This window comes from Mustela nivalis, assembly GCF_964662115.1.
Source record: "Mustela nivalis genome assembly, chromosome: 11".
In the NCBI taxonomy this organism is placed as follows: domain Eukaryota; kingdom Metazoa; phylum Chordata; class Mammalia; order Carnivora; family Mustelidae; genus Mustela; species Mustela nivalis.
The window spans coordinates 58,199,826-58,212,766 of record NC_139030.1 but is presented as its reverse complement, the minus strand read 5'-3'; the positions used below and the strand labels follow the sequence as shown (position 1 = coordinate 58,212,766).

The 12,941-nt window shown below is 35.8% G+C and overlaps 1 protein-coding gene across 9 annotated transcripts in view; it reads left to right on the top strand.

The window, feature by feature from the left end:
- The window catches only part of MARCHF7 (membrane associated ring-CH-type finger 7), a 51,313-nt gene that overhangs the window by 32,251 nt on the left and 6,121 nt on the right, over positions 1 to 12,941 (top strand). For 5 of the 9 annotated variants that reach the window (XR_014300679.1, XM_082691384.1, XM_082691385.1 and 2 more), the window contains exons 5-7: positions 716 to 1,823; positions 4,116 to 4,285; positions 10,017 to 10,126. Coding sequence is in view for 4 of the 9 variants with exons in the window: in XM_082691384.1 (XP_082547510.1) it covers positions 716 to 1,823; positions 4,116 to 4,285; positions 10,017 to 10,126 (1,388 nt within the window). In the remaining 5 variants the exon portion in view is untranslated. Of the gene's footprint in view, positions 1 to 715; positions 1,824 to 4,115; positions 4,286 to 10,016; positions 10,150 to 12,941 lie in introns of all 9 variants that reach the window. The other 4 variants (XR_014300680.1, XR_014300681.1, XR_014300682.1 and 1 more) reach the window with 1 other exon arrangement.

The following is a 12,941-nucleotide window of genomic DNA, read 5'->3' as shown; positions in this document are numbered from 1 at the left end:
TTCTTTTATAAAGGGATGCAAAAGTATTTCTCATCCCATTTCAAGATTTGAACCACCAGTGGTATAGTTTTCAAAACTGCAACTACTAGGACCCTATTCTAACTTAGAGCTCCCAGCAAGTTAAGAGGTAGAGGTATGTCTGATGAGTAACCAGAGATAACATCCACTGCTCTTACTTTTTGAAAGAAAAAAGATTGGAGAAAGTTTAGCTGTTAGCATGGTTTGCCATAAAATTATAAGGATGATAATATTTGTGTGAAATAAGTTTTATGCTTATTGCAGAGTAAGAATTTCCAAAAACACTGTCTCTTTAGGATGATTTTGCCTTTATTTGTTAGAATCATTTATGTTGAATTATTTGTCCCATTTAAAATTCCTTGTCCATTTAGATATTATTTTACCATATCAATTTCTGATTAACAAATTGTGACTGTTAAACCTTCAAGAAGTTAGTAGATTTAAATGTTTGTTTCATAAGCTGTGACACATTTCTTCCTTTTCAGTTTACAGTATTGACTTAGCAGTACTGTATTTTATCAGAGGTATAGAAAGAGAAGTATATGTTTTTTTCTATAATAGTTAAGATGTATAGTATAATATAGCAGTATTTGGTTTGAATCCAGTTTTTCAGTTTGCAGTAATTAATAAATGCAAATTTAATAATACTCCAATTTTATTTCATGTCATTGGTATCTTTCTTTTCTTTCAAAAATAGATGTTCAAGACAGAGTTCCTTCTTCATATTCACAGGGAGCAAGACCAAAAGATCACTCCGCGAGCACTTTACAGTTGAATACATCATCTACAAACCACCAAATGCCTTCTGAACATCAGACCATACCATGTTCTAGGGACTCCAGTAGAAATTCTCTAAGATCAAATTTTTCTCCAAGAGAATTGGAATCTCCCCAAAGCAGTACACAACCTGGATTTTCTTATATTTCAAATAGAGATGAAACCTCAACCATAAGCAGTTCAGATAGGGTTGGTTCATCTCAAAGATCATTTCAAGAATCTTCTGACAATGAAGGTAGACGTTCAACCAGGAGATTGCTGTCGCGTATAGCTTCTAGTATGTCATCTACCTTTTTTTCACGAAGATCTAGCCAGGATTCCTTGAACACAAGATCGTTGAGTTCTGAAAATTCCTATGTGTCTCCAAGAATCTTGACAACTTCACAGTCTCGTAGCAATGCAGCATCATCTTCTGATGTCCCTGATAATAGGGCATCTGAAGCTTCTCAGGGATTTCGATTTCTTAGGCGAAGATGGGGTTTGTCCTCTCTTAGCCAAAATCATAGCTCTGAGCCAGATTCAGAAAATTTTAACCAGGAATCTGAAGGTAGAAATACAGGACCATGGTTATCTTCCTCACTTAGAAATAGATGCACACCTTTGTTCTCTAGAAGGAGACGAGAGGGACGAGATGAATCTTCAAGGATACCTACCTCTGATATACCACCTAGATCTCATCATATGTTTAGAAGAGAATCAAATGAAGTGGTTCACCTTGAAGCACAGAGTGATCCTGTTGGGGCTACTGCCAGCAGATCACAGGCATCTGCGGCTTCGAGTAATGCTGGTACTGGTGGCTCCACATCAGATTCAGCCCACAGTGGAAGAAATACAGGAATAACAGGGATCCTTCCTGGTTCCTTATTTCGATTTGCAGTCCCCCCAGCACTTGGAAATAATTTAACCGACAATGTCATGATCACTGTAGATATTATTCCTTCAGGTTGGAGTTCATCTGATGGAAAAAGTGATAAAACTAAAAGTGCACCTTCAAGAGACCCAGAGAGACTGCAGAAAATAAAAGAGAGGTAAATTTGAATACCTGTCATAAGTTGATAAAGCATAGAGCAGATTAGAGGAAGGAGTCCTTTTCTAAAATGGCTTCTCATAATATTGGTATCTAAGGTTTCTTCTCCTTAAAATTTATATCCACTGAGATGTTAGGTTCTCAAAGGAAATGGATGAGAATTAATAATGGAGGTAGACACTGGGAGTATAGATTGCATCAAGAAATTGTCTAAAGATTATTTTTAACCAGCTTTTGATAAAGATGCACAAAAGTCAAAACTCTTAATCTCTTACCTCTTTCTTGATAGACCGCTGCTAAATGGGATTGGTAAAGGGGCCTCAGTCAGTGGTCATGGATTATCAGAACAATCTGTCTAACCTTTAGTGTAAGATTTATTTACCGTTTATTTTTATTATCTCAGACTGTTTTGGAATGAGGTAAAAATCATTTACACAAATTATTTTACTTTTGAAGTCCAGGTATATACTGAATATTCTTTGTATATTATAAATATTTGATGGAAATACTAGTTTAAATTCAGGACTTAGAATCTTCTTATGCAAATGTATCTTTGTAGCGTTGAAGATTGCTTAAAAATCTCTGGTAAAAGAGTAAAGATAAAAATGAGAAATTTTAGTCCCAACTTGATTATTTTGTCATGTTATGTACTTAGTTTTTCAATCTGTTAAGATAGTTTTTATAAAAAATAATTTTCCTGATAAAAACAGATTAGGATATTACATGTAAAACACACTTCTCAGAAGAAGAGACTTAGGTAAAGTGAAGGCTGTGAGGTATTCTGCGTTTTGTTTTCTCTTGTTCATAAAGGCCTAATGTAATGGCATTGTTGGGAATCATAGTTGTTACTATCCTTTTAGATTTTTTAAAGAACAAATACATTCAAATCTAAACCTCTGGGGATAAAGGGGAGCCTAAGATGTTGGACATTAGGCCACTATATTCCCTTTTCTCTTTATGTAGGACAAATTGTACCATGGGACTATTCTCTTCCTGCACTTAAAGTTTGCTGTTTTTCCTTGGAAAACGATTCACTCACTGTCCTGATAGTGTTAGCTTTAATGTCATTATAGCAACTTCCTCTCATTACAAGCTGTCTGCTGAGGAATTTAGTAACCAGTGGTATAAACAGAGAGCAAAGCGTTAGTTTAGTAATTACCAGAGAGAAATTAAGCCAGCATCACTCTGTCTAATTAGATAGTTTATAAAGTAGCATTTGTTGGTTATTTTGTCATAGAAACTGTGTGTATTCCTTTATTATATATTTTGCTCATACCTGAAGATTGTAAGACACTCCACAGGTAAATGAATAAGAATCTAAAAAATTGAACCTCCCCAACTAAAAAAAAAATTGAAACTGTAAGCCAAAGAAGGTTAAATCTGAAGGTAAAACATAAATATTTATGGTTGGGGTTATATCTCTGGTTCAGTTAGAGCATGATAGTCACCTAATTGTTATACATCTAATCCTCTTTCCACACATCTTTTTCTAAATTCATTAGGAACCTGTATAATCCACTTGTATTTCAGTAGCAGTTTAAGCATTCAGTTGTGAGTACTCTTTCATTCCAGCAATAGACTAAGGTAATGGGGATTTTAACAAAAAATTATATATATATACACTATCATCTTGCATTAAATTAAGCAGTACATGTTGGCCTATTAAATAGAGAACATAGGTTAATGGAAAGTCTTCACACTTTAAAAGCCTGCCCTATAAAAATCAGGGTAATTGAATAACATTGCTGTGGGAGGGGGAAATGGAGAATTTAAAAGCCTGTTGTCTTTTACTGTGATTAAATACAAAAAGTTTTATCAGTTTAAATATATGTGGTTCTGATAGCATGTAAATGAAAAAAACAAGTCATTCTTTATTGACTTTTTTGGGGATGTGGGGGAGAAAAGTGGTAAGTATGTAAGTAAGTATATTCCTTTATACTGTTGGAATCGAAGGTAGTCTGATACAGAAATTAAAATCTCTTAGGTATGTTTGTAAAGTAATCATGAAAAATAAGAAACTTAAAGTGTGATATCAAAGAGAAAATTACTTAAAGCATTTGAAGATAATAGGATATACCCTGTTCTGTTTATCTTTAAAATATAATTTTTATTCTTACTGAACTGTTTTTTTTTTTTTTTTTTTTATGGTGGTCGCTGTTTTTTAAGGTTTTTGCTTTTTTCTACTCAGAACATGAGTAGAAATAACAAAGACGTTCGAGATAGGTATGTTTGGAAATGACCAACCAGGATGAGTTATCATAACTCTGTTTATGAAATGTTCCTTCTTTTCTAGCCTCCTTTTAGAGGATTCTGAAGAAGAAGAAGGTGACTTATGTAGAATTTGTCAGATGGCAGCTGCATCATCATCTAACTTGTTGATAGAGCCATGCAAGTGCACAGGAAGTTTGCAGTATGTCCACCAAGAGTGTATGAAAAAGTGGTTACAGGCCAAAATTAACTCCGGTGAGATTTATCTTTTTATGTATTTTGTTTTCACAGGTTTTCTAAGAGATATACATACAAATGTATTTTAGTTAGCAAATCTGATTATAATTAATTGTCAGAGTTACACTCTTTTCAAAAGAATGTTATTTTTTGAAGCAAAAGCGTTAAAGAGCACTCATTAGGGGCACCTGCGTGGCTCAGTGGGTTAAGCCGCTGCCTTCAGCTCCAGTCATGATCCCACGGTTCTGGGATTGAGCCCTGCATCGAGCTCTCTGCTCAGCGGGGAGCCTGCTTCTCACTCTCTCACTCTCTGTCTGCCTGCCTCTCTGCCTACTTGTGATCTCTGTCTGTCAAATGAAAAAATAAAATCTTTTTTTTTTTTTAAAGCACTCATTAGTCTTGCTTCATAAATTTTTCGTAGTGTTTCTTGTATTTTATTAACCCAACAAACTACTTTTTCATAGATGTTGGGTAACTATAATTGATTATCACAGTTGATCCTTATGTAAAATCTTTCTGAAAAAGTCATGCTTACTGTTTACCAGCTATGTGGCCTTGAGAAATACTTGTTTCTAATGCTGTTGTGGAGTAGTAATAAGGTTACTATAGGGATTCATTGTTAATTGAGTACCCATTAGGGAGCCAGGCACAGTTCCAGATGTGGGATCTAGAATGGTAAACAGGACAGACAAGGCACTTGCTTTTGTGGTGGTATGGGGCGTTAAAGGGATGCCTTGTTGAGGTGAGAACATTTGAACTGAACAAAGAGGAGCTAGCTGTTCCAAAATGAGAGCAAGAGCATTCCAACTGAGGAAGCTTTTAGTGTGAAAACTTTCAGGTAGTAGGTAATATGACAGGTGTGTTTGAGGAACTGAATGAAATGCAGTGTGGCAAGAGTATAATTAGTGGACAAGGAGAAGGGTGATAGTTGAGATTAGCAGAGGTTATGTCATTTAAGACTTTTAAAACTAATGTCTGAAATTTAGATTTTTGTCTAAGTGTGATGGGAAGCCACTGAAAGGCAGGGGAGTAAAATGATTTTATTTCGGCTGCTTTGTGGAGAATGGATTTTAGGGGGACAAGAATAGAGGTAGGGAGTCCATCCAGGAATCTATCTTAAAAGAGATGGTGAGTGGAAATGGTTGGATTCTAGTGTGTTTGGGAGGTAGATTCTGTATGACTTGCCAATAGATTGGATGTGGTGAAGGGGAAAGAACAGTTTGAGAAGTTGGTATTTTTGTGTCGAACAACTGAGTACATGGTGGGGCCATTTCCTGAACTTAAAGAGTAGGAGTGGAATAAGTGTGGGGCAGGAAATAATTCTGTTTTAGACATAAACTGCTTATTAGAAAACCATCTAAAAATGTGATCTAGGTAGTTAGCTAGACAGACCTGTTGTTTTAGTGCTGCAAGTTACATTTTGGAGAATTAGAGCACGTAAGTAATAATTTTAAGCTATGGGATTAAGTAAAGTCCCTAGAGCAAGAACAGGTATCAAAGGAATAAGGCCAGGACAGAGGCCTGGGGCACCCACGTATTTAGTGGGAGCAGAGGAGATCTGAGAAGCAGGCACAATCTGGTAGGAAGAAAACTAAGAAAATGCAGTGTTGTGTAAGCCAGAAGAAGAAAGTGTTCTAAAGAGGGTGTGATCAAACATACCAAGTATCACAAAGAGATTCGAACAAAGAAATGGCAGTTGGTAGCATGAATGTCCTCGGTGGTTTCAGTTTTTGTGGAGTGATGGAATCATGAGCATGATTAATAGAAAACAAGGTAAGACAGGAAACAGCCACATAGACCCCTCTTCAGTAAGCTTTATTGTTAAGGAGACTGGTGATAAGGTGGAGGAATTAGGGAGTAAAATAGGGTCATAGGATGTGTTTTTGTTTCAGTTTCAAGTAAAGACATTTTTTAGGGTTCTGGAAGTACTAGTGTCCATAAAAATCTGTGGCTGTGAATATGATTAAAAGTGAGATGTACATTTTTTAGAAGCAGTTTGCAGATGGTTGGATATAGACAGGGATTTGGGGTCACTGGTGTTGGGACCTTTGTTAGGCAAATATGAAGGGAGTTAAGGATATTTGTAAGGACATAGTTGTGATGGCCATGGAAATGAAAATCAAGAGGGGGAGTAAGGACATCAGAAAGTGGTGTAGGGTTAGAAGTCTTTGAGTCTCATTGACATTGAAGACAATTGCCAGAGTAGGTAAACTGGACTGATGAGAAATTTTAGGTACACTGGAGAAAATGCCTAAAATACAAATTTAGGGGTAGTGCAGTAAACTATGATGACAAAGTCAAGGATATGACCATAGTGGGTGGCAGGGTGGGGAAGGGTGATACTTAGAAGCACAGATATTGAGGAAGTGTGTGTGGATATTGAAATGGCCAAGAAGTAAGTTGATAAAGTTGGAAAGCCAGGTGCTAAAGTTATTAAGAAAGAGGAGGGACTTAGAGTTTCAAAATAGCAATAGGTATGTGGTTATTTATTTCTACCTCTTGGTCCTGAGGTATAAAGGGTTGTGGGAAAAAAGTATGTAATAGTCTAGAAGGGCACTGTGATTTAGGTGTGAAGTCGAAGAGATTAATCAAAAAAGAGACTGGTTATGAGAGAAGTTTAGACCATGAGTACCAGAGAACATAGTGAAAATAACTAGTAGAGTGAGTAGGGTGGGAAATTAGATCAGATTAATAAATGGACACAGTATGAGATTGACAGTCTTGCAGTTGGTGACTTAGGAAAATCATTTGTGAAGTATGATGGCATTAATACAAATTTTAATAATCTTTTGAAAGCATTGGGTAACCTGTTTAAGCTAGAGATTATGAAGCTCCTGGGAAAATTTTGTTTGTGTGTAGCTAGGTAGCAAGGCCTCCATGGGGTAGGGGGTTTATGTTTTTGTTTTAAGGTAGTCTGATCGCAAAGCTGTGGGACAGATGTGTCTGATTTGTAGCAGCCTTTTCTTAGCTGTATGGTGTTACAACAGCCTCTTGGCTTTGATATCACTGACCTTGGGCCTTATTAAGATGAAATGAGTATTTGTCATGGAAGCGTTGGTTCTTGACAGTCAGGGCCCAGGAATGTTAGCCATTACCAGAATGAAAAACAGTGTGATTCACCTTCTGCTAATATTTGCAGTTAGATTGTTAGTGTTGTGTAGGCAGAAAAACAGATAATACAGTGTTAAGAACATTGGCATTTTGGAATTATACAAGCCGAGATTGGCATAATGGCTCTAACACTTAACCTGGAGGATCTCTAGTAAATTTGTTAACATTGGTTCTCAACCCTGGCTGCTGGGTCACAATTACCCAGTAGAGTTTTTAGATACAAAGATGCCTAGATCGAGTTTTAGACACTCTTAAGTAGTTCTGGGATTGGGCCTCAGTTCCATTATGAGTAGAACTAGTAGTATTTACCACACAGGGTTGTTGTGAAGGTCAAATGAAATGATGTTTATAGTTTCTCACAGTACTAGGCATGTGGCAAATACTCAGTTTGATGGATTTTATCAGATTATAATAGGTACTTTCTAAGATACGGTCAAATGAATGTAAAGATCTCAAGATCTGAACCTTCCTGACAAATTTTCACAAGCCTTTCTCATACGTACATGAAGACCTATCTGGTAGAATATTCATTCTGGTAGAGATTGATACAAACATTTATTAAGCAGCTGCCATGTGTGGACTGTTAAATTCTGCAGGATGTGCAGAGATGTATAAAGCAAGTTTATAGACCTATGAGTTTAGACAGATGCAGTCAGGGCCTACTGAATGAGGTGGGGTATATGTGGAAAGAGTCATGGACTAAACAATGTAGGTATAAATGGACTTTTCTCAGCTATATATGACCTTTTTGAATGTTCTAGAAGTCACTTAACTCCTAGAAGAGAAAAAATGAATCCCTAAGATGTGTAACAATTTGTACTACCTGGTCTGTCTCCAAGGTCCATATTTTATAATAATACTTGGCTTCTGAATCAGAAGATAGTTTTAGGAAATGTCTGCTAAATTTTATCTTTCACATTCTTTATATTCCTCTTCAGACCATAATACAAACTTTCCCTGAATTTAGTTGTCAGTGGTATAATACTAATTTTTTTACTAAAATATTCCAGATGGCATTTTAATTTCAAAATCTTTAAGTATGTTAGACTCCTAAAATAGCAGCAACAGTCACAACTAGTTTTTATTCATTCCTTGAAATACTGTGAATATCTTATGTAGTTTGACTGCAGGACATTTTGAGACAACATATTACCTCACAATAGCACTCACTTTCTATTGGGTATTTTCAAAAGAAAATGCATATAAATTACCATTGCTGTCTTGGACTTCATGCCAAATTTACTGTTTTAAGAGGTTTAAGAGCTACTTGAAGACAACAGGGTTTACTACCTTTTCCTTCTAAATCTTAGCACATAACAAAGTCAACAAATTTGAGGTGAATTGAATCTAAACCTCTACCCTGTTAATAACGTGACTTCTTAAACTTTTAGGACATCTTTTTCGGTTTAAAGCTCTATCTAAAAATAAAAATGGTGGGGTGGAGGTGTGGAAATGGCTATGTTTAATTAGATTATCACCTATTAGACCCAGAAGCTGAGGAGTAACCAATAACTGAATGTATATGGGATAGAAGGAGCTTTTTTTTTTCCTTTTAATTTTGATAAACTATATATATATAATTTTCCTTTTGACCATTATTAAGTGTACAGTTCAGTAGCATTGAATACGTTCAGAATGCTGTGTGACCATCACCACTGCCCACTTGAAAAATTTTATCATCACCCCAAACAAAAACTGTATCTATTAAGTAGCAACTTCCACCTCTCCCTTCTCCTCAGTCCCTGGTAACTTGCTCATTTTCTCTCTGAATTTGCCTGTCTACATAATTCATATAAATAGAATCAAATTATAATATTTGTCCTTTTTGTATCTGCTTTATTTTACTTAGCAAGTTTGTAGGGTTCATCGGTGTTGTAGCATGTATCAGAACTTCACTCCTTTTGTGGCTGAAAGGACAGAAGTGGATTCCTTTTTTCCCCTCATTAGCTCTAAGCTCTAAGCTTAGAGCTCAAAAGGTCTATATTGTCATATCAAAGATACTGGCCTGACTATAGGGTAACTCATTGTTTGGGATACTGTATTACTTAAAATTGTTTTCATGGCATCCTGTCAAGCTATTTGAGGAAGTGGGAAGTACAGACGACATTCCATTGTCAGCTTCCCACCATCAGGGGTGGAGATGTACGTGCATTTCTGGGAGGCAAAAAAACAGTAGATACCTAAATAATGGGCGGGGCCTAAATACCGTAGATTAGAACCTGACAAGCACATCAGTGTTATCAATGTAGTCTTACTTCCTTTCTATATATTGATTATATATATTGATACATAGAATATATATCTTAATATGTAGAATGTATTTATATTTTTATTATATATTGATGTATAGAGTATATACTTATATGCTAAGCTTAAAACTTTACAAGGAGGGGTGCCTGGGTTGTTAAGTTGGTTAAGCAGCTGCTTTTGGCTCAGGTCATGATCTCAGTGTCCTGGGATCAACCCCCACATTGGTCTCCCTGCTCCATGGGGAGTCTGCTTTTCCCTCTGCCTCTTTTCCACTTCCCACCCTGCTCAGGCTCTCTCTTTCAAATAAAATCTTTTTCAAAAAGAACTTTACAAGGAAAAATATTTGTGGAGACATAGCAGAACTAAACTTTACTTTTTATTTTACCAGGTTCTTCATTAGAGGCCGTAACCACCTGTGAACTCTGTAAAGAGAAGTTGCAGCTTAACCTGGAGGATTTTGATATTCATGAACTACATAGAGCTCATGCAAATGAACAAGTTAGTATATTTTGCCTAATTTGGTAAGTGTCTATTCTATGCTTAAAGGACAACTCTTGAAGAAAAGATTAAAACGTGGTCAGAAAACCGACACTGAAATCATAATAGTAATGGTTTTAATATAATTCTCTGTTATTACATTAGGTATTATATGATTTTATAATTTTGTATTATTTTTCCTCTAACTTTTTAAAGCGAAAGGCAAATAACCAAGTCACAGATTCTGGGTTTAAAATAAAATTCATCATACGTCTTTTAAATAAACCTGAAAATAATAAAAGCTTAGAAAATTAGTCCCAAAGTAGTAATACCAACCTTCTCTCCCCATAGCTGTCTCAGTTGTGAATGCCTCTTGAGTGCTGGAAAATAGTTAAAACACCAGTCCCCACATCTGCATCCTAGTTCTATATTTTTTATGTTAGGAATAATTTTTTTTATGAATCTATCTGATGCCCCTTGTTCTTACTCCTGTCTGGTTCCCTCTACCCTTCCTATTCCCCACTCCCCCTGCCCTGTTCCCACTCCTACCTTTATGTTGAACAAGTTATCTTACATGAAATCAATTATTCCAAGTTCACATTGTTTCTCTTTCCTTCAGAATTGTATCACTACAGTCATGCTATTAATTATATAATGAATAATGTTGGGATTTCTCTGATCATATTAAGATTTTATTTCAAATATTTTCCTCATTTCTCAGATTTTTTTGGTATGTATTGATCACTCCTCCCCACCCCCACCCCCCATTGATTTGATCAGTTTTTTTTCTTGAAGCTTAGAGCTCAGTTTTTTCCCCTTTTTAAAGGAAAATTCAGGGGAAGAGGGAAGATGTTGGCAGAGATTACAAAGAATGGCTCTAGGGCTATATTATCCAAGTGTGCTTAGCATATTTTTGATAAAAAGATGATGATGAGAGAATGCATGAATGCTTGAAAAAGCACTTTTTAAATGAAGGAGTAATGAGCACCTTCCCCCCCCCCTTTTTTTTTTAAATATTTTATTTATTTATTTGACAGAGAGAGATCACAAGTAGATAGAGAGGCAGGCAGAGAGGGGGGTGGGAAGCAGAGAGCCCGATGCGGGGCTCGATCCCAGGACCTTGAGATCATGACCTGAGCTGAAGGCAGAGGCTCAACCCACTGAGCCACCCAGGTGCCCCCCCCCCCTTTTTTTAGCTGAAGTGAAGTTTATATAACGAACCATTTTAGGGTAAACAGTTTATTGGTACTAATACATTTGCAGTGCTGTGCAACCATCACCTCTACCTAGTTCCAGGACATTTTCATCTCTAAAAGAAAATCGTATGCCCATTAAGCAATTGCTCCTTCCCCCTTCTCCCATCCCCTGGCAACCACTAATCTGTGTTCTGTCTCTGTGGATTATCTGTTTTGGATATTTCATACAAATTGGATGAAATTTGGATATATTCATACAAATGGAAACATGCAATATATGATCTTTTATGGGCATTCTTCACTTTTTAAATGTGGGAATATGGATACCCTTTGAAAATCTGGATAAAACCAGAAACACACCTTACAAAATATACATATACACAAAATCTGTATATAATTTTAGGGATTCCCAGATCTCTTGAAGCTAATTGCTTACCTCCAGGTTAAGAGTCACTGATTTAATGAATGAAACATTAGGCAGTTCTGTAGTATAGATAGAAATTTAATGTTAATTATTGTTTTACTCTTTCTTGAAGCACAATCTAAAATGTACTCCAAAAGGAATATCAGTCTGAGTAATGCATTGTCTTAAATTCTCAAGACGTCTCTGTAGACAGCTGTACATTGGTATTTTATAGAATTTTATAGAATGGGCAGGGGGTGTGGAAAGGTGGAATAATGCAAAGAATTTTGTGGTTTTTTTTTTTTGTTCTTGGGTTTTTTTTTTTTAATCTTCTCAAAATTAGTGTAGGTTTCAAAGGATGGCTTTCTCCTGCCATTCTTTCTTAGGTGCTCCATCATGTCTCTTGAAGGTGGTTTTGACTTTTCATATAGCGAGGAATGTTTTTATTGTTCTTCAAGAATTTTAATGACCCACTTCTTAAATAATTTAGAGGTGTTAGGAAATACTGAGTGGAGTCATTATAAAAATGACAGTTGTGATTAAGCTTCCTGGCTTTAACATCTTTGTTCTTTGTGAATCATGGATTCTAGTGGCCTGACAACTACCTTCATTTTAAGTACAGTTTAGTTTTTCATTATCCAGTGCCTTCATCTTTTTCAAGGTGATAACCATTAAATTCTTTTTTTAAATCTCCTAGATACATGATTACCTTTGAGTTAAAAATAAGCAGTTAATGAAGTATTTAGAGAAACTTTTTATCAATTTGAAATTTGTTGAGTATTCTGAAGAATCTCTATAATCAGTAACTCGCTCAAGTTCGTACTAAGAACATACAATTCTTAATTTCAGATAACTGTATTATGAGAAAATGATGCAATTTACAGATAATTCACTGTGTAGCAATTACATAACAGTTTAGATTTTTAATAATATTATATTCATGTTTTGTATTCTTACTTTCAAAACAGCAGAACAACTTTAAACCAAAGAACTGTTTTTGCCCACTGCAAATTTCTATGCAATATCTGGAAGTTACTTTACTATGCTTTTTTTTTTTTTTCCCTTAAGATTTTATTTATTTATTCATGAGAGACAGAGGGAGAAGTATGGACTCGATCCCAGGACTCTGGAATCATGACCTGAGCCGAAGACAGACAGATGCTTAACTGACTTAGCCACCCAGGCGCCCTACTGCCTTTTTTTTTAAGTTCATTTTTGTATTTGTTGTTGCCTTGAA